The sequence below is a fragment of the Pleurodeles waltl genome, chromosome 4_1 (assembly GCF_031143425.1).
Source record: "Pleurodeles waltl isolate 20211129_DDA chromosome 4_1, aPleWal1.hap1.20221129, whole genome shotgun sequence".
Classification (NCBI taxonomy): domain Eukaryota; kingdom Metazoa; phylum Chordata; class Amphibia; order Caudata; family Salamandridae; genus Pleurodeles; species Pleurodeles waltl.
This window is the reverse complement of record NC_090442.1, coordinates 786,235,550-786,257,895: the sequence shown is the minus strand read 5'-3', so window position 1 is coordinate 786,257,895 and position 22,346 is coordinate 786,235,550. Positions and strand designations below refer to the sequence as shown.

General features: G+C 49.2%; 1 protein-coding gene across 2 annotated transcripts in view; it reads right to left on the bottom strand.

The window, feature by feature from the left end:
- The window catches only part of LOC138288176 (zinc finger protein 546-like), a 689,754-nt gene that overhangs the window by 47,441 nt on the left and 619,967 nt on the right, over positions 1 to 22,346 (bottom strand). Inside the window, exon 25 of one of the 2 annotated variants that reach the window (XM_069229499.1) lies at positions 65 to 1,153. The exons of the other annotated variant lie outside the window; for it this stretch is intronic. Within the exon in view, the coding sequence (XP_069085600.1) occupies positions 65 to 1,153 (1,089 nt within the window). The remainder of the gene's footprint in view (positions 1 to 64; positions 1,154 to 22,346) is intronic. 2 annotated transcript variants of the gene reach the window in all.

The window sequence follows — 22,346 nt, the reverse complement described above, 5'->3', positions numbered from 1 at the left end:
GGATTTATGTAGTGTGAAAGGCATACATCACACAGGAAAGGACAATGATACAACACAGCCTTACCGATATGCTGTCCAGAGTCTTTATCACTCGGGCAATTCCCACCTGGGTTTACGTCTCCAAGCTCAGGTTCTTTTACACCCTTGGTATGCGTTTTCAGGTGGTTAGCAAGGCTTGAGTTTTGAGTGAAGCTTTTGCCACATGCAGTACACATATATGATTTCTCCTTCTGAGCTATTGTCTCTAATTTGGGTTTCTTTTTGGCATTCAATCCAGTGTGTACTTTTTGATGATTAATAAGCTGCACTGCTTGTGCAAAGCATTTTCCACATTCAGCACATACAAATAGCTTCTCCTCAGTCTGCAATTTCACATGGTTAGCATGTGTCTTCAAATGCTTGAAAAGATATTTGCTCTGGCTGAAGGTTTTCCAACATTCAGGACATGTGAATGGTCTTTCTGCAGAGTGGGTTTTTAGATGGTTGGTGAGATTCACACTGTTACTGAAACCTTTTCCACATTCAATGCATGTATGTGGTTTCTCCTTTGTGTTCTCTCCAGTGTGGATCCTCAGGTGGTTGTTAAGATGCACTTTCTGACTGAAACATTTCCCACACACAGTGCATACATAGGGTCTCTCTCCTGTGTGAATTCTTTGATGGTTAATTAGATGAGAGGTCTGACTGAAACTTTTCTCACAGTGACTACATGAATAAGGTTTTTCGCCTGTGTGGATTCTCTCATGGTTTATACGATTTGTATTGTTAATAAAGCTTTTCCCACATTCAGTACAAGTATATGGACGTTCTCCAGTGTGAGTTCGTTGATGGTTAACAAGGGTTGAGTGGTGATTGAAGATTCTGCCACATTCGGGACATACAAAAGTACCTCGATTTTTCATAGTGCTCTGTTTTTCAGTGAAGTCAGATGACCCATTCATACCTGTTTCACAATTAGTAGAATCACCATCTTTGCCTTCAACATTAGTTTCCTCCTTGCCCTCTAAGAAATCTTGAGTTTTGCAGAGGCTGTCCTGCTCAAAGCCCTGAGAACACTCATTTATGGATTCTCCTGAAAACATCACAGTTGGTACCATTGTCTGAATACATTGCTCTTGAATCCTCACACATTTATTACTGGATTCATCAGAGTCTGTTGGATTGAAAAAGAAAGATAACCTGGACCATTTTTAAACATTGATTAATTTGCTTATGAGAATGATCACTGGTGAATTACAGTAAAGGGAGAGGTTCTGGAACACCAGAACAAGATGTTAAAAGGAGCCCAGAATTGTCACCTGCCCTCTGAAAATGCTGAGGACTGCAAATCACATGCAATGAGCAACTTCAATATTTTCGACTTTTGTGACTGCTCGCAGCTCAAGAAATACTAGCTTATGAGTGAAAGGCAGTTGTTCATTTCCTTTCCTGTGCATGATAAAATAGGAATTCACACAAAAGGACCACAGAGATAGTGGATTGAAATGAGTTTAGGTGACAGAAATTAGAGTAAAAACAGGCAACTTAATACACACTGAAACGGGCAATTACAGGTAATACTATGCAGTTTGTGAAGGAAGGGAATAAAATAAAGAGTATAAAACGCTGATTTCAAATAATGTATAACCAAAAACATTTACAATTAGACAATAATGCTTACAAGACAATGCAATATTTAAAACTGCAGTGTGAGGAGCTGTCACACATCTACACAAACACAAACATAAATGTAGCATGTTCTGTTATCACTGTTGAATGTGGGGAGGGACTATGGTTCACAAGAGATGAAACCTTGAGTGATTCATAAGGCCCCTCCCGTTGCTCAACAATTGTACTAAGTAGCATATTACAAACTGCACATCTGCAAGTATGTTTTAAATTATGTTTTGAAATGTAGTTGTTCTAAAAAAAAAAAAAAAACTATTTTACCTTAACCAGAGCACATGGATTAAATCCTTGCAGTGTAAACGAATCACAGTAACAAACAAGTTACTTACCTTGGGTAATGCTTAACTGGTAGAGAATATCTAGCAGCAGATTCTGTAACTTAGAATAATCCCCAGGCATGAGACTTGATCACGAAAGTTTCAATCAGTACCCATGTGCGCCGAAAGGTGGCGGCACTTGGTTTGTGTGGACATTTGTGCTGGAAGTGGCGTGCGGGGTGCCTATGAAGGCGGCACACCAGTGCACTGTCAGTTTCTTTTCGTGACTTTTTACACCAGAAATACGACCTATGAGGAAGAATGACAACTGGTATGAATTTCTAAGGCCCTTAGAAGGGTGACGCTCGTACTGTAATCAATTTGCAGAGCGTTAAGGATGGGAGGGATGGTAAATCTACAGTTAGAGTCCCTACCAGAAAAATGCATTACCAAAGGTAAGTAAATTGTCCATCTGATAGGAACTACTAGTTGCAGATTCCTTACCTTATATTAGATACCCAAGCAATATTTCCTCAGTGGTGGGTCTGCAAACAGATTCAGACCAAAAGGTTCTGCAAGACTTAATGGGCGAAATACCAGTTGTGATGGACCTTACCATGCAGGCAATAGTGCTCGTGAACATATGCAAGGACGACCATGCTGCTGCTTGGCAGGTGTCCAGGACATGGAACCCATGAGATAATGCAGTGGTCGCAGCCTTGGCTCTGGTAGAATGGACACTCAAGCCCTCAGGCGGCAGTTTCTTAGCCAGTGCATAGCAGACGTTGATGCAGAGCACTAGCCATTGTGTGATGGTCCGTTCCTGCACTGCCTTCATTCTCTAAGCCCCCATGCATCCTACAAGGAGTTGATCATCCATCCAGAACTCTTACGTGCGGTCAATGTAGAACGACAACGCTGTTTTTAGTTAATATGATGGAGTCTCTCCTCTTCTTTGGACAGGTGAGGTGGAGCAAAGAAGGTAGACAAGATGATGTTTTGGCCTATCGAAAGGGTGTGACAACCTTCGGCAGGAAAGAGGCACGAGTCTGAAGAATCAGCGTCTCTGGGGAAAAAGGTGGTACAAAGAGGTCGTACAGAGAAGTCCTGCATTTCAATGACTCAATGACCCTCCTGGCCAATATTATAGCCACTTTGTAGGAAGCTGGCTCTCTATATGGTGCACTAAAATGAAGTACACCATGCAGTCTCTCTAGTGGACCCCCAAAGGTTTGCAGAGTCAGAAATAGATAGGTCTAATGCACTATTTGTGGTAGTGTGGGTGAGCAGTTAGGCTTATCAAAAATCACTGAGAAATAAGAAGAGACACACTCAAAGGATAAATCCGAGACCAAATCAGAAAAATAAAATTTGCTTTTATATATGCTTTGAACCAAGGAACTTCGTTATAAGGTATGCAGCTTTTAAATGAAAAATACTTTTCAGTTTCAAAAATCGACGCTGGTCAATGAACTGCTCTGCCTCCGCATAGCTCCACCAGTAAGTGGAAGACCGTCCTGTCTTGAACTCTGTCCTCGGTCAGAAGTTTGAGGCCCTCCTCCACCCGCAGGCTTCTGTCTGCGCCTCATCACTGGTGCCTAGTGGGAGAGCTCTGCTCTTCTGCTGGGCTACCCTCTGCCTCTTTTCTCTTCCTTTTTCTCTTAGTGTGCTGTGTTTGTGCCTTTCGCTTTCCCCTTTCTCTTTTCTCCTCCTTTTTCTTTTAGTGCGCCGTTTCTGTGCCTTTCACTTTCTGCGCCTTCCTCCTCACTGCTCTCATTCTCACATCTTTCTCTCCTCTCTCTCACTCTGCCTACCGCTGTTGCCTCCGCGGCCCCACCCACCTTTTTTTACGCCGTTTCCCGCTCCCGCCTCCCAGCTGTCCTCTCCTCCTCACCTCCCTTACTTAATGGTGGCCGGAAGAGCAATCTCACTGACCTGTTCAGTGAACTGCTCTACCTCCGCATAGCTCCACCAGTAAGTGGAAACCAGTCTTGTCTTGAACTCTGATCTCCGTCAGAAGTTCGAGGCCCTCCTCCACCAGCAGGCTTCTGCCTGCGCCTCATCCCTGGTGCTTAGTGGGAGAGCTCCTTTTTCTCTCAGTGTGCTGGTTTTGTGCCTTTCGCTTTCTACGCTTTCCTCTTTCTTTGCCTCTCTCCCTTTTCTCATCCTTTTCCTTTTAGTGTACTGTTTCTGTGGCTTTCACTTTCTGTGCTTTCCCCCTCACCCCTCTCATTCTCACATCTCTCTCTCCTCTCTCTCACTCTTCCCGCAGCCCCGTCCCCCTTTTTTTGTGCTGTTTCCCACTCCCGCATCCCAGCTGGACTCTCCTCCCCACCCCTACTTAATGGCTGCCGCTATGTGGCCGCGCAGCATGTGCCTAAGGCAAGCCTGTCTGCGCCCGTTTGCGTCCCGACCGCGACCAGCGCCAGGACCCCTGGACCTCTTGTCCACCACCGCTACACGCCAGCAGCACTCATCGCACTCAACCCAGGACACGACAACAACTTCATGCGTTGCTACTGCAAATTCACCAGCCTCTGTCATTCAAGCCCACCCCCAAGGACCCGCAAAGCAGATCACAGCCTCAGATGTCCTGATCAACACTCGCTCCATCCACAGACATGCAATCGAACTTTGGAACCTCATCGACACCACATCCCCGGAATGTCACCTTCTTCACAGAAAAATGGCTTAACACCTCCTCGGCTCCAGACATCACAATTGCCACCCCAGTTGGCTACAAGATCATCCACAAAGACCACACAGACTGCCCTGAGGGAGGCATCGCCATCGTCCACAAAGAGTCCCTACGCCTCTCCACCAGCACTGAAGACTCCACAACCAACATTTATCTTCTCCACTTCCAGATGGGAACCAACCCTAACAGCAATCTGTGGGGTACCCTCATTTACGGGCCTCCGGGCCCCCGCACCCCCATTCTGCGACACCATCGCTGACCTAGTCACCACCCACAGTCTCACATCCAAGGACTACATCCTACTGGGGGACCTCAACTTCAACTTGGAAAACCCAAATGACAACAACTCCACCACCCTGACCAAAAACCTCACCAACCGTGGACTCATCAAGCAACTCGTCACCACACCCACTCACTCGGCCAGTTACACACTGGGCCCCATCTTCTCCGCCAGCATCCACGCCTCCGTCAGCCACACCACCGAACTCCAATGGACCGACCACCGCTGTATTCACTTCACCTTCAACAAACCCATGGGTTGCCACCATGCAAGGTCATGGAAGCCCAGCTCACCGGCAGCCTTAAATCAACACCCCCCCTAAAGCTGTCGACGACATCAACACTGCCGCACACAACCTCCACAAATGGATCACCGACTGGGCCAACACCCTCGCCCCCCTCAAGACACCCCACTACAGAGGCACAGCCAAGAAAGCAAAGTGGTTCACCACCGCACTCAAAGAATCGAAGCAGGTCTGCAGACGTCTAGAGAAAATGGCACACTGACCAGACCCCCTCAAATCACAAAAACTTCAAAAACGCTGTCAAACATTACCACCAGCTCATTAGGACCACCAAAAAAGTCACCCTGCAACAACGCATCAATAAAAACGCCCACAACAGCAAGGAACTTTTCACCGTCATGAAAGAGTTCACCAACCCCAACTCCAACGACATCCCCCCGTCGCAAGAACGAGGCAAAAACCTTGCCAACTACTTCCACTGCAAGATTGCAGACATTTACTACAGCTTCACCACCCAGGGACCCCCATCCCCCCACTACTCTCTCCACCAGCCTGTCGCCCGAACCGTCACCACGCCCCCCCACCCTCTTCCGCTGGATCATCATCACCGGCAACGAGACACGCAACATCATGGCAACCATCCACTAAGGAGCACCAACTGACCAATGCCCTCACCACATCTTCAACACAGCCAGCGACATCATCGCACCCAAACTCTGGCATACCATCAACCACTCCTTCGAAACTGCCACCTTCCCAGAGAGTTGGAAACATGCTGAGATCAACCCTCTACTGAAGAAACCCACCACCGACCCGGCAGACCTCAAGAACTACCGCCCATTTCCCTGCTCCCCTTTCCAGCCAAAGTAATTGAGAAGGCAGTCAACAAACAACTCACGCCTTCCTGGAAGCCAACAACATCCTGGACCCCTCTTAGTCAGACTGAGAAGCCACCATAGCACCGAGACCGCCCTTCTCGCTTCCAAAGACGACATCCACACCCTCCTTGACCGAGGCGAGACCGTCGCCCTCATCCTCCTGGACCTTTCTGCTACCTTCGACACAATCTCCACGACCCTGGCATGCGAGACTCCGCACTGGAATGACTCTCCTTGTTCCTCATCGGCAGAACACGGAAGGTCCGACTCCCCTCCTTTCTCTCAGAAGCCACCAAGATCAGCTGCAGCATCCCCCAAGGATCCTCCATAGTCCCACCCTCTTCAACCTCTATATGACCCCACTGGCTGCCATCGTCAGAAGCCACCCACTCAACATCCACTTCTACGCCGATGACACCCAACTGATAGTCTCCCTCACCAACAAGCCGACCACCGACAAGAACAATTTCCACAAAGGAATGAAAGCAGTTGCCGCCTGGATGAAAGACAGTTGCCTCAAACTGAACTCGGACAATAACAGAAGTCCTCACCCTCAGCTCCACACCCTCCGCCTGGGATGATTCCTGGTGGCCGACTGCCCTCGAAACGCCCCACCGACCACCGCTCAACCTTGGCGTCATCTTGGTGCTCACCTGTCGGTCCATTGAGAGCGATGAGTCTGTCTCATCGGGCTGCTCCCACACCCAGTGCATGCTTCGAAAAATCTACAAGTGGATCCCTACCGAAGCCAGAAGGACAGTCACATAGGTCCTCGTCAGCAGCCGCCTCGACTACGGCAATGTACTCTACGCTGGGACCACCACCAAGACCCTGAAAGTACTACAACACATCCAGAACGCCTCAGCCCGACTCATCAAGAACGCCCCACGACACAGCCACACCTCCGCCCTTCAGAGACGCCTACACTGGCTGCCTATCAACAAGAGTATCACCTTCAAGCTCCTGACCCATGCCTACAAGGCCCTTCATGACGCCGGACCAGACTGCCTCAACCACAGACTCTCCTTCTACACTACCGCCAGACAACTCCGCTCCACCAACCAGGCCCTCGCCAATGTCTCGCCTAGGGTGCAAACAGGAAGTTGGGCTTCCAATGCTGGTCTATGAGGGAACCCCAGGGGTCACTCAGAGGCTGCAGGTGAGGTCCTGGTGGTCATTTCGGGAAAACCACAGGTTGGACAGGGAGGAGGGCTGCCTGCTGAACATTGCTGCACCGGAGGTCGGGTTCGCCAAAGCCTGGCGGCTGCGGGTACAGTATCTCTTTATGTGTCGGATATCTTCGTCCGGAGCTTAGCAGTCAGGGGGATCCTCGGTATTCCCTCTCCAGGCGTCGTCGTGGAGAGGTCAACCCAGGATGGACACTTGATCAGAACCACCTGGGGATTCTCTCTAGCTGGTTGGGCCACCTGGATACAAGTCGTGGGCGTCAGGTGCAGAGTGGTTAGGACTCACACATTCGGAGTGAGGTTGGAGTCCTTAGACGTTGGTTTCTTCGACAAGGCCACTGTCCACAGGAGGTCTTGGTCCTTTTGGGTGCAGGGCAGTCCTCTGGAGCTTGGCAGAGGTCGCTGGTCTTGCTGTATGTGTTGCTGTCCTTTTTCAGGTTCTCTAAAGCAGGAGACAGGCCGGTAGGGCTGGGAATAAAGCAGTTGTCTTCTTCTCTGCTGGGGGTTTCAGCCAAGCAGTCCTTCTTATTCTTGTTAGGTCGCCAGGAATCTGGTGAGCTGGGTTCAGGGAGGCTCTTAAATCCTAGATTTAGGGGCGTTTTAGCAGTCAGAAAGCAGTAGCCAATGGTTACTGTCCCTGAGGGTGGCTACACCCTCTTTGTGCCCACTCCCTTTGCAGTCCCAACAGTGGCACTTTCCTACACCCATCTTCAGTGAAGCCATCATGTAGCCGGGGAACTCATAACGACCATTGTCCAGCACATGTACTTAAAATGGCTTCACTGGTCACTTGCTATGTCTGAGAATCGACAATGATCTAGTAGGGGCATAGCTGCTCATGCAGCTCTGCCTACACATGTAATATAATGCACCCTGCCTTAGGGCTGTAAGGCCTGCCAAAGGGGAGACTTACATATATTGTGTGCAGTGTTAGGGGACATGGCACACAGGATGTGGGCCAAGTCATGTTTTCATTTTTATCTCTGCATCAAGACACGCAGTCTGCAATGGCAGCACTGTGTGCCACTGGTGAGAGGGTCCTTGAGGGTGGCACAGTGTGCCGCAGCTCTCAGCGGCCTTCTTTAGTGCCCTAGGTACCATTTACTAGGGACTTACAGTGGCAACTAAAAGGTGAAAATTGGCAAAAAGACTGTGCAGGGTTGGGAGAAAAAGATCTGGCACTGGGAACCTGTTCAGCAGGTACCCATTGCACTTTCAGTGGAAATTGCACCAGAAACAAGGCAAAACGTGGGGGTAAACATGTCAAAAGAGGCACTTTCCTACACACTGGAAAAGCACTTTTTAGAGTCAATAAGAGAAGTGGGCAGTTATGTAACAGCTGAAAGGATTACACATCAAGAAAGTAAGGACCAGGTCAAGGTCCCATTGGTGCATAATGAATGGCCCCAGGAAAAATATACATTGTAACCCTTTCAGGAACCTAAATACAATGGGTGAGTTGAACGAAGAAGGTTGACCTGGCAACCACAAAAAACACTGAGATGGCAGACAAGTAACCTTTAACTGCGCCCAGAGCAGATCCTTAATGGACCAAAGAAAGAACAAACAGTAGAACCTGATATAAAGGTGCAGAAAAGTAGCTAATCTTTTTGGATGCACACAAATTTATCCCAAGAGCAGGCATATGGCATCTTGGTGGGGGGATGCCTGGTTGCCAAACTAATATCACAGACTTCGAGAGGAAGGTTGAAATCTGCAACTGCCACCTGTCAATCTCCACACATGAAGGCAGAGGGTGTACAGGTTCAAGTGCAGAACCTTCTCCTCGTGGTGCTGTGAAAGGGCAATCTGATAGGAGAACCATTGCTCATCCACAGAAGCTTGGGATACCAAACTCTCTGTGCCCAATTTTAATTTACAAGAATGATGGGAGCTTGGCTGTTCCCGATCTTCTTGAGAACTCTGGGCAGGAGTGGTATTGGCGGAAAGGTGTACAGGAAGCCTGAACTCCACCTGAGAAAAAAAGCCTCTCAGAGTGAGTGCCACCTTGGAATCTTCAACACGCCAAACTGCTGACATTGTGCGGAGGTGAACAGATCTAACCAAGGCTCTCCCCACTGCTCAGAGACCTTGCGCCACCTTCGGATGGAGATGCCATTAGGTATTTTTGGCTGAGCTTGTCAGCTCTGGAGTTCAGAGAGCCCACTAGATATTGAACCACCAGGGATATGCCCTGTGGCTGCAGCCACGTCCAGAGGTGCATAGCCTCTTGACAAAGGGTGCAGGATCCCACCCCGCCCTGCTTGTTGTAGTACCACATGGCGGTGGTGTTATCTGTGAACACCTGCACCATCTTTCCCTTGATAGAGGGAAGAAAGGCTTTCAATGCCAGCCGGATGGCAAGGAGCTTCAGTATGTTGATGTGGAGTCCCGCTTCCACAGCAGACCAGATGCCTCTAATCTTCACCGCCCCATCCCAGGAGTGACGTATCTGTCACTACTGTCAGATCTTGTTGGGAAAGGGAGAGGGATCTGCCTCTGACCCAATCGCAGTCTTTTTACCACCACTGCAGATCTTTCGCACTTCCCTCTGAGATCTGTATCCTGTTAGAGAGATTTCTTTGAAGCTGCACCCACTTGATCTTCAGGTTCCACTGCTGAGGCCTCATTTGCCATCTGGCACTGGTCACCAGCTTGATGAAAGAGGCCATGAGGCCCAGCAGCCTCAGTCATTCTCACTGAAATCCAGGACATAGGCTGAAACATCGGTATCATAGCCTGAATATCCTGGCCTCGCCGCTCGGGAGGATAGTCCCAAAATTTCACTGTGTCCAGAACAGCTCCAATGAAAGGGAGCATCTGATAGGGAGTCGAGAGTGACTTTAGCATGTTTATAGTGAACCCAAGCGAATGCAGGAGGTCCGCAATAGTCTGGACACAACAGCCTGGGGCGAACTTGCCTTCAAAAGTCAGTTGTCAATTTAGGGGAAGACTGAAACCCACGATCTCTGCAGATGAGCAGCAACCACCAGCATCACCTTGGGGAACACACGAGGGGCACTAGTAAGGCCAAAGAGGAGCAGGGTGAACTGAAATTTCTTGTGGCTTACCGTGAACAGCACAGTAGGCCACACGGGTAGGCATGTCGGGTATATGAAAATAGCCATCATGCAATTCCAATGGTATCATCCAGTCTCCAGGGTCCAGGGCAGACGAGGCCTGAGCCAACATGAGCATCTTGAACTCCTTCTTGAGGAAGCGATTGAGGGATCAAAGGTCTATGATTGGGCGAAGGCCCTTGTTCTTTCTGGGGACCAGAAAGTGGCCAGAATAGCAGCCACAGCCTACTTTTGGCCCTGGAAAACTCTCTAATGCTCCCTTGGCCAAAAGAGCTGTAATTTCATAGTGGAGAAGGGACAGATGATTCGTCGTCATCCGATCGTAGGGCGGTGCCATGGATGGAGGGAAAGTCTTGATGGGGAGGAGTAGCCTATTTGGACTAACTGCAAAACCCACCTGCCTGAAGTAATAGATTGCCAGTGTGGCAGGTGATGGCAAATCCTGACACCAACTGGTCCTGGGTGGGGGAGGCAGAATAGTAGAGTGACAGACTGACCAGTCTGCTGGCCACTTGACCCACGATGTCGGTGGGTCCCATGCTCTCGGACATGCAGAGGCTGGACAGCATGCGCAGCACAGTGACTGATCGGGAATGGCCATGATGGAGACCCGTCCCATAGCCATGAAATGGGCTAAAGGCAGACTGAGGGAAGCAAGGGGCCGTTAAAAAGCCCAAGGACCTGGCCTTAGCCCAAGAATCCTTGAAGCGCTTGAGCGCTGAGTCTGCCTCATATCCAAAGAGACAAATGCCATAAAAGGGCATGTCCATCAAAGAAGCCTGAACATCCCCCAAACAACCAGATGGCCTCAGCCTGGCGTGGCACATCAAGGCCACTGTTGAAGAAACTGCTCTACACAGCAAGTCGCTCGTGTCAAGTCCGTAATGAATTATGAATGTTGTCACGTGCCCCCTAATTGGCAACAGCTTGAGAGAGTACAGCTCAGACCTCCTCTGGGATCTGTGGCAACACTTGCGCAACCGTATCCCACAGAGTGTGGGAATAACAGCCCAAAAGGCTGGTTGTATTCACGGACCGCAATGCAAGGCTGGTGGAAAAAAACATCTTCCCAAGTGAGTTCAACCTTTTAGATTCCCTATCCTGGGGAGCGAAAGGGAGCACGCCAAGTAAGGTAGAGGTTTGAACCACCAAGCTCTTGGGGGCTCTTGGCAGTGGGGTGTTGAACCAAGAAATTTGGGATCCCAGGTGCAGGGCGATGGTGGTGGGCAGTCGTCCTGTTTACAGGAGCCGCTGTGCTGGGTTTGAACCAGGTATTCCAAAGGGTCCAGAGACCTCTCTCATTCATCCCGAAGCTTAGCTCATACAAATAGGGCTCAGCATCTGAATGAGGAGGCAGCGCAGGAGTCGTACAACACCCATCCAGCTCCATGTCAGATTTGGGAAGTACAATGGGGATGGCACTACCCTTGTGAGTGCAGGCGGCACCAGGAGCGTTGTCGTCTCCACCGGTGTCGGGGAAAGTTGAGGTGGTACGACCGGCGCCTGTCTGGATCCAGGACTGGATCTCCTTGACTTCCGGGCAGGAGCCCGCGACGTAGAACCAGAAGAGGCACCTTCTGACCCTGCAGAACCCAAAGAGGCCCCCGTCTGACCCTGCAAGGCCCAAAGGCACTCAAGTCTATTCCACTGAAAGGGGAGGATGGTGGGTGGTGAGGAATATGTAGTTAGAGTCTCTAACAGAACAGGAAATACCAAAAGCCAGTAACTTGTTTTTCTGATACTGATAAAAAACTAACTGCAGAATCCTCACCTTGTAACTAGATACCTGAGGAATTCCTCTCCAGGTGGTGGGTCTGTGAAATGGCTCAAAACAGGAAATCCTGCAGGACAGATGGGGCGAAGTGCCTTTCCCGATGGACCTGGCTACCAAAGCAGTAATGCTTTATGAACATGTGGAGGGATGCCCAAATAGCTGCTCTGCCAATGTCAATGACTGACACACCGTGCGCCAGAGAAGCAGTAGCAGCCTTCAATTTGGTGGAATGAGCACGCAAGAAGCCTTCTATGGTATAGCCCATAGAAGGTCTTGATGCATAGTACAATCCATTTTCTTCTTTTACACTGGTTTCCCTTTCTTGGCTCCAGGAGACAACACCATTCTTCCCCCTTTGAGGGGTGAGAACGCATAGAAAGCCGGCAAAGTGACATGTTGTCCTATGTGGAACAGTGTTAGGAATGATATCTAGATGGTAAAAATACAAAGTGTGATCCTGTGCTAGGGTTCAAAGAGAGTGCACATCAAGTAAGTGAGTACCAAATGAAGGTGCCATTGTTGCATGACAAACAGACTTAGCAGGCACATAGGCACCAACAACATAAAAAATTACATCACAATTTATGACTTGAAGAGGGGTGGCTGGTGAGGTAAACATCATAAGCCGAAAGGGTTAGACAGGTAACATTTAAGTGTTGCCAAAGCAAGCCCTTGCTGGGCCAATGACAAACAGAATAGGAAACACTTGGTAACTGTGATTTCAGGGGGTTGCATGTCTTTGGAAAAACATCAGACAATAACTTCTCCCAGCATCCTGCATAAATCGATTTGATTGATGGGATGCCTGTTGCTGCTCAATCTCCTTGTATGGTGTTGTGGATTGTGATGGATCAGGTGCAGGACCCAGCCCTGGTGCTACAACAAGCGGTTCTCCAAAAGGGGCAGTCAGATCACAGGACAAATATTCATAGCCAGAAATTTCGGGTACCACACTGTTCTCACCCAGTCCAGAACCACTAGGATGACTTGGGTCCGGACTCTCTTGATCTCTACTCCGGGGCAAAAAGACATGCAGGAGTCCTAAACCCCATTGCAGGCAGAAGGGGTCTCCGAGAGAAGAAAAATGATAGAGGTAATATAGTCAAGGCAACCAAAAGGAATTCTGAAAATTAGTAAATAATGTCACCCATTGTTATCCAAGGGCATTTCCGTGTACAAGTGCGAAAGATACCTGGACAAATTATTTTGGTATTCTGTACAGTCAACCTGCCATGCATTTCATTACTCCACCTTATTCCTATGATGATGCTCAAATTAACTGGAGTTCACTGGAAGGAATTCAAACTATAACTGAAGCTCTGAAATTAGGTATTAATAGAGACTGGCGAGCAAGATTATTTAGGGATCTGTTTCAACGGATAGCCAAAACCAGTAGAAAGGTTCTGTGGTAAAACTGATTCTGAAAAAAATTGATGGAAGCCTCTCAACATATTATAGATTAATAGATTTAATGGGTGGTTTTCAGAAAACCTTCTCAATAATTCAATTGAACCACTCAGAAGAATGGGTTTGGAACAGCAGTCTTCTCCCCACTGACCACTGTTTTGCTTTGTGGACAATTGATAAGAAGTATCTGGAACTTAATCAGAGGCTGTACTGTTTTATTGACTTTCCCAAAGCCTTCAATACTGTTGAAAGAGGGCAGCTTTGGGAGAAAACATGGCCTTCTATTGTTATACAGGCATTGCACACGTCCAACTGGGTACAATCATTCGGGACGTCTCCAAAGGAAAATCAAAATATCATATAGCCTGAGTCAAGACTCTCTCCTGGTGCCATCCCTTTTTAGTTTACATGTGCAGATTTGGCCAACACCTTAAAAGTAACTAAGCGTTTGTCACTCAGATTCAGCAGAAGCTATGTGCTTTATCAAGATATTGTAAGGAAAACTTTCTGAAAATAAGTCTAGAAAAACCATAAATTAGCATCTTTGGTAAAAAAGTAACACGTTTTAAACAGTCACTTGTTGTCAACCCGATTGATAACTATAAATATCCTGAGCTGCAATTCACTTATAATTTGAAATATGATGAACATATGTAGATAGTAAAGACAAGAGTTTTAATGCAAACAGGTCCTCTTGTGAAATTTAACCATGTTTATAGGGGTGATGTTCTCAGGCTCCTCTCTTGAAAGCTTACATGAGTAAAATCACCAGTGGCCTTGCATGGAGTCAAAGGATTATCTTGGTAACAAATTATCTAGTAGAGACTATATCTAGCTGCAGATTTCTTACCTTTGTATTTCGCAGGCAATAGGCTGGATCCAGAAATTTTCACTTGAGCAATACCCCTGCTTGTGCCATTGGGTGGTTCCGTTCGGTTCCGCATGGAGTCGTCTGCGTCTCTGGTGCTGGATGTGCTGTTGCGGTCACCTATATAGGCACTGCCGAAATGCAGAGACATCAGTTACATTTTTCATGACCTTCCAGACCAGGAGTGCAGAGCCATGAAATGAACTGATGATTGTGTGTCCTATCTAGGTCCTTGAAAAGGATCACCCTGATCCTAGCAACGGAGGCCGCAAAGCGGGGAGGCAATGGTGGGTGTAAGGAATCTGCAGCCAGATATAGGGGGTCATTCTGACCCTGGCGGAAAAATCCGCCAGGGCCAACGACCGCGGGAGCACCGCCAACAGGCTGGCGGTGCTCCCATGGGCATTCTGACCACGGTGGTACAGCTGCGGTCAGAAACGGAAAACCGGCGGTGTACCGCCGGTTTCCCGCTGCCCGGGGGAATCCTCTGCGCCGCCATGGGAATTCCGACCCCCATACCGCCATCCTGTTCCTGGCGGTTTTGGCCGCCAGGAACAGGATGGCGGTATGGGGTGTCGTGGGGCCCCTGCAGTGCCCATGCCAATGGCATGGGCACTGCAGGGGCCCCCGTAACAGGGACCCACAAAGATTTTCAGTGTCTGCCATGCAGACACTGAAAATCGCGACGGGTGCAACTGCACCCGTCGCACCCCTTCCACTCCGCCGGCTCCATTCGGAGCCGGCATCCTCATGGAAGGGTGTTTCCCGCTGGGCTGGCGGGCGGCCTTCTGGCGGTCGCCCGCCAGCCCAGCGGGACACCCAGAATACCCGCGGCGGTCTTTTGACCGCGCAGCGGTATTCTGGCGGTTCCAGCCAGGCCGGCGGCTCCCGCCGGCGGCCGGGGTCAGAATGACCCCCATAGTCTCTACCAGACAATGCATTACCGAAGGTAAGTAACTTGTTCATCTGATAGAGCCTTCTAGCTGCAGATTCCTTAGCTTTAAATAGATACCCAAGCCATATCCTCCTGGTGGTGGGCTGCAGACAAATTTTCTAAACTAGAAAGTCCTGCACGACCAAACAGGTGAAATGCCCGTCAAAGCGGACCTGACTGTCCAGGCAGTAGTGCATGACAAACGTGTGCAGGGACGCACACGTAGCTGCCTGACAGATGTTCAGGACTGAGACTCCACAAGTTAACAATGTGGTTGCAGCTATTCCTATGGTGGAATGGGCTTGTAAGCCATCAGGAGGCTGCTTTTTAGCAACAGCATAGCAGATTTTTATACAGAGAACTGTAGGAAAATGCCTCTCATGGCACGGTTACCCCCTAACTTTTTGCCTTTTGTTGATGCTAGTTATGACTGAAAGTGTGCTAGGACCCTGCTAACCAGGCCCCAGCACCAGTGTTCTTTCCCTAAACTGTACCTTTGTCTCCACAATTGGCAAAGCCCTGACACACAGATAAGTCCCTTGTAAATGGTACCCCTGGTACCAAGGGCCCTGTGACCAGGGAAGTTCTCTAAGGGCTGCAGCATGTATTATGCCACCCTGGGTACCCCTCACTCAGCACATGCACACTGCCTCACAGCTTATGTGTGCTGGTAGGGAGAAAATGACTAAGTCGACATGGCACTCCCCTCAGAGTGCCATGCCCACAACCCACTGCCTGTAGCATAGGTAAGTCACCCCTCTAGCAGGCCTTACAGCCCTAAGGTAGGGTGCACTATACCACAGGTGAGGGCATAGTTGCAGGAGCACCATGTCCCTACAGTGTCTAAGCCAATTCTTAAACATTTTAGTGCTGGGTAGCCATAAAGAGTATATGGTCTGGGAGTTTGTCAAACACAAACTCCACAGTTCCATAATGGCTACACTGAATACTGGGAAGTTTGGTATCAAACTTCTCAGCACAATAAATGCACACTGATGCCAGTGTGGGATTTAATGAAAAATGCACACAAAGGGCATCTTAGAGATGCCCTCTGTATACCAGTCCAACTAATAGTGTTAGGCTGACCAGTTTCTGCCAGCCTGCCACATCCAGACAGGTTTCTGGCCACATGGGGTGAGTGCCTTTGTGCACTCTGTGACCAGGAACAAAGCCTGTCCTGGGTGGAGGTGCTTCACACCTCACCCTGCAGGAACTGTAACAGCACCCCGGGGCACTCCAGCTAGCGGAGATTCCCACCCCTCTGGACACAGCCCCCACTTTTGGCGGCAAGATAATGACAAAAACAAGGAGGAGTCACCCACCAGTCAGGACAGCCCCTAAGGTGTCCTGAGCTGAGCTGACCCCTGCCTTAGGAAATCCTCCATCTTGTTTTGGAGGATTCCCCCCAATAGGATTAGGGATGTGCCCCCCACTCCCCACATGGAGGGGGCACAAAGAGGGTGTACCCACCCTCAAGGATAGTAGCCATTGGCTACTGCCCCCCAGACCTAAACACACCCCTAAATTTAGTATTTAGGGGCAACCCTGAATCAGGAAATCAAATTCCTGCAACCTCAAACAAGAAGGACTGCTGACCTGAAAGCCCTGCAGAGACGACAACTGACTTGGCCTCAGCCCTACCGGCCTGTCTCCAGACTCAAAGAATCTGCACAGCAACGGATCCAGCGAGACCAGCGTCCTCTGAGGACTCAGAGGACTGACCTGCACCCAAAGGACCAAGAAACTCATGTGGACAGCAGCTCTGTCCAAACCTGCAACAAAGAAACCATCTTTAAAGAGACTCCAGCCTCACTCTGGAAGCGTGAGTCTCCACACTCTGCACCAGACGCCCCTGGCTTGTGTCCAGAAGAACTAACACCGCAGAGAGGACTACAGGTGACCCCCACGACGTGGCACCCTGAGACGACCTCCCTGCACCCCCACAGCGACGCCTGCAGAGAGGATCCAGAGGATCCTCCTGACCGTGACTGCCTGGTAACAAAGGAACCCGAAGCCTGGAAGAAGCACTGCACCTGCAGCCACCAGGTCCAAGAGGAACAAACTACCGGTGCAGGAGTGACCAGCAGGCGGTCCCCCTCCTTGCCCAGATAGCGGCTGGCCAGAGAAGCCCCCCTGTGCCCTGCCTGCATCGTCAGAGTGACCCCAGGTCACTCCATTGATTCCTATTTGAATCCCAACACCTACTTCACACACTGCACCCGGCCACCCCTGTGCCGCTGAGGGTGTATTTTGTGTGCCTGTTTGTGACACCCCCACCCAGTGCTCTACAAAACCCCCCTGGTCTGCTCCCCGAGGACGCAGGTACTTACCTGCTTGCAGATTGGAACCGGAGGACCCCTGTTCTCCATAGGCACCTATGCTATTTGGGCCCTACTTTGACCTCTGCACCTGACCGGCCCTGTGTTGCTGGTGCTGGGTGTTTGGGGTTGCCTTGAACCCCCAACAGTGGGCTGCCTATGTCCAGGAGACTGAAATTGTAATGCTTTACTTACCAGAGTAACTATTACTTACCTCCCCCAGGAACTGTTGATTTTTGCACTGTGTCCACTTTTAAATTAGCTATTTGCTATTTTTGCCAAGACCGTGTACATTACTGTTTTAATTCAAAGTTCCATACTTACCTGTGTGAAGTACCTTACAATTTATGACCTTACCTAAATTCTGAATCTTGTGGTTCTAAAATAAATTAAGAAAATAATATTTTTCTATATGAAAAAACTATTGGCCTGGAGTTAAGTCTTTGAGTGTGTGTTCTCATTTATTGCCTGTGTGTGTACAACAAATGCTTAATACTACCCTCTGATAAGCCTAGTGCTCGACCACACTACCACAAAATAGAGCATTAGTATTATCAAATTTTGCCACTATCAGCCTCTAATGGGAACCCTTGGACTCTGTGCACACTATCTCTCACTTTAAGATAGTATATACAGAGCCAACTTCCTACAACGACCAAGTGCCAAATGATTTGCTTCTGTACTGCCTGACCTTTTCTTGTTCCCACATATCCTACAAAGGGTTGGTCGTCCTCCCAGAACTCTTTTGTGTGGTCAAGGTAGTATGACAATGCCCTTTTTGGGTCCAGTTATGGAGTCGCTCCTCTTCCTTAGAGGGATACGGGGCAGTTAACAAGGTGGACAGGGTGACAGTCTGTCCCAAATGATCTGGGGTCACCACCTTTGGGAGAAAAGAGCCACGGGTGTGAAGCACCACTTTATCAGGAAACACTCAGCTATGGAGGCTTGGATGACAAGGCCTGGACTCACTCACCCTCTGGGCAGATATTATGGCCATAACAATGGCTGTTTTGATGGTGAACAGCCTGAGGGGACAGTAATTAAGTGGCTCAAACGGAGTGTACATCAGAAATATAAGAACGAACCTCAGGTCCCATTTAAGCATAATGAAGGGCGAAGCAGGAAATATATATATATATATATATATATATTTTTATACAAGCCCTTTCAGAAATCTATTTACTATAGGGGACTTAACAAAGAGGGTTGGTCAGGCAGCCACAGATAAAGCAGACAGATATCCCTTAAGAGTGCCCAGAGCAGAGCCCTGCTTGGCAAGGGACATAATGAAAAGAAGAACTTTGTAGAGAGAGGCAGAAAAGGATCTAAAGACTTCTCAGTACAATATTTTACAAATCTTTGCCAACAGCAGGTGTATTTTGTTTTTGTGGAGGAACATCTGGCTGCTAAAATAACATTACAGACTTAGGAAGACAGGTTGAAGGTTGTCAACTGTCGCTGCTCTAGCTCCATGCCTAGAGTCGCAGAGTTGACCGGTTTGGGTGGAGAACCATCACCTGCTGCTGTGACATAACATCCTCACAAAAGGGCAGCCTGATCAGAGAATTCATGCTTATTTTCAGAAGCTCAGAATATAGGAAAGAGCCTGTTTTGGCATGTTTACCCCCCACAAACTTTTTTGCCTGATATCCGATGCTAACTTGACTGAGTGTGTGCTGGGATCCTGCTAACCAGGCTCCAGCACCTGTGTTTTTCCCTAACCTATACCATTGCTTCCACAACTGGCACACCCTGTAACACAGCTAAGTCCCTTGTAAAAGGTACCACTGCTACCAAGGGCTCTGTGGCCAGGGAGGGCCCCCTAAGGGCTGCAGCATGTATTATGCCACCCTAAGTGACCCCTCACCAAACACATGCACACTGCCATTGCAGCTTGTGTGTGTTGGTGGGGAGAAAAAGGTAAAATCGATATGGCATCCCTCTATTGGTACAATGCCCACAAACCACTGCCTGTGGCATAGGTAAGTCACCCCTCTAGCAGGCCTTACAGCCCCAAGGCAGGGTGCAATATACCACTGGTGAGGGCATAGCTGCATGAGCAGTATACGCCTACAGTGTCTAAGTCCACTCTTAGACATTGTAAGTGCAGCGTGGCCATACTGAGTACATGGGCTGGAAACTTGTTATTACTAACTCCACAGCTCCATGATGGCTTCACTGAAGAATGGGAAGTTTGGTATCAAATGTCTCAGCTCAAAAAACCCACACTGCTGCCAGTGTTGGATTTATTGAAAAATGCACACAGAGGGCATCTTGGAGATGCCCCCTGTATTTCACCCAATCTGCTAGTGTAGGGCTGACTGGCCTGCGCCGCCCTGCTACTAACTGACAAGTTTCTGACCCCACGGGGTGAGAGCCTTTGTGCTCTCTGGGGTCAGGAACAAAGCCTGCTCTGGGTGTAGGTGCTTCACACCTCCCCCCTGCAGGAACTGCAACACTAGGGGGTGAGCCTCACAGGCTCCTGTCTTGTGTTGCACTGCCCCAGGGCACTCCAGCTAGTTGAAGATGACCACCCCCCGGACCAGGCTTCACTTATGGCGGCAGGTCTGGCGGGAAAATTAGCAAATACAAGGAGTGTCCACCCCAGCTGGGACCACCCCTAGGGTGCCCAGAGCTGAGGTGAAACCCTCCTGGCAGAATCCTCCATCTTGCTTTCGAGGGTGTTAGCCAACAGGGTTAGGAATGTGCCCCCCTCCCCAAAGGGAGTGGGCACAGAAAGGGTGTAGCCACCCTTAGGGACATTAGCCATTGGCTACTGCCCTCTGACCCCTGTTACGCCCCTACATCTACTATTTAGGGACACCCCTGAACCTTGCTCTTCAGATTCCTGGTAACCTAAAGAAGAAAGACTAAAGAGTTGCACTAGCAGTGAAGACTCCACATGACAACTGACTAGTCCTCAGCCCTACCGGTCTGTCTGCGGCTTCAAGACTCCTTCTACAACAAGAAGACTACTCGTCCTGCAGGACCAGTGACCTCTACAAACTACCAGAGGACTGCCTGCCTACCCAAGGATCAAGATCTCCCGAAGACAGCAACCCTATCCAAACAGAAAACTCCAAGAAGAACTCCAGAACCGCTCCAGATTCGCAAACCCTGCCCACTCTGCACCAGACACCCATGGTCCGTGTGTCCAGGAGGGCCCACTGGTCCGGAGAAGGTCCTCAGGAGATTTTGACCGCAAGTCCACCCCGGGTTTACCCCTCCTAGCCAACATGACGAGGCATGCAGCCGAACTCCGGGGGACCCCCCGACCGTGACCAGATCTGGCGAAGATTTCCCGACACCTAAAGGTACCCCTGCACCCGAAGCCCCCTGGCCTTGAGGAGCTCAACCAACAGTCCAACAACGTTCAGTGGGGTCTCTACTTACCTGTACATAAGTTGGTTTTCTACCGTCGACTCCCTGGACCAAGCCTGCAGCATCTTTGTGACACCCGGGGCTCCCCCATTGAAAAGCACTGGGAGCCCGACACTGTGTTTGCACTCTGCACCCAGCTGTGTGTGTTTGGTGCGGACATGTGCTACCCGACCCCCTCACCAGTGCTGTTCTAAACCCCCCCTGGTCTGTGCCCTGACCTGCAAGCTGTTTCTTTATAAGTGCCCCCTGTCTCCATAGGATTCCACTGGACGCCCGAAACCAACTTTGACCTCTGCACTTGGGCTGGCCCCTGTTGCTGATGGTGCACCATTGGTATCTTCTTAAACTAAACTTTGTCCTGTGGACACCTTAACCCATGAAGACTGGGATGGTAAGTCACATACTTACCTGCAAATTCTGTTGTTACTTTTCCTCCACTAGGATTGCTACTTTTGAAGGTGAAAAGTATTACTTACCTGTAAACTGTTTTACCCGTGAATTCTAAACCAAGTGCATTTGATACTTAAAGAGATACATTCTTGAAACTATGCTTACCTGCAATAAAGATCCTTTTGTTTCCAGAAATAAAGTAACAAAGTATATTTTTTGATACATAAAACATTGGCCTGGAGTTAGTCATTGAATGTGTGCCTCATTTCTTGACTGTGTACACCAAATGCTTAGCATTGCCCTCTGATAAGCCTAACTGCTTGACCACACTGCCACAGAAGAGCATTAGTATTAAATACTTTAGCCTCTGGGGATCCACTGGACTCTGTGCACATTATACCTTACTTTGGTATAGTATATACAGAGCTAGCTTCCTACACGGGATACTAGACTCACTGTACCCAGGTTCAGAGCCACAAGGATTACTTCGGCCTGGTAGTTCTTGTTCTTCTTGAGAACTCTTGGCAGGAGTGGAATGGGCAGAAAGGCATACAGGAGACCTGTGCTCCACTTGCGATGAAAATCGTTGCGGAGGAATTGCTGCCTTGGAAACCCCAACACGCTATACTGCTGGCATTGCACGCCCTCTTTGGAAGCGAATAGATATAACCAATGCTCTCCTCACGGCTGAAAGAGACCTATCACTATTTCTGAATGGAGACACCACTTGTGATCTGCTAGGCATCGCCAGCTGAGTTTGTCCGCAATGGGATTCAGATAGCCTGCCGGGTGTTGAACCACCAGGGTTATGTCCTAACCTGAATATCCTGGACTCGCTGCTCGGGAGGATAAGCCTGAAACTACACTGCGTCCAGATCAGCTCCTATGAAAGAGAGTATCAGAGAGGGAGTCGGGTGTGACTTTGGCACGTTTATAGCGAACCTTAGCAAATGCAGGAGGTTCACCGTATAATGCAGGTAGG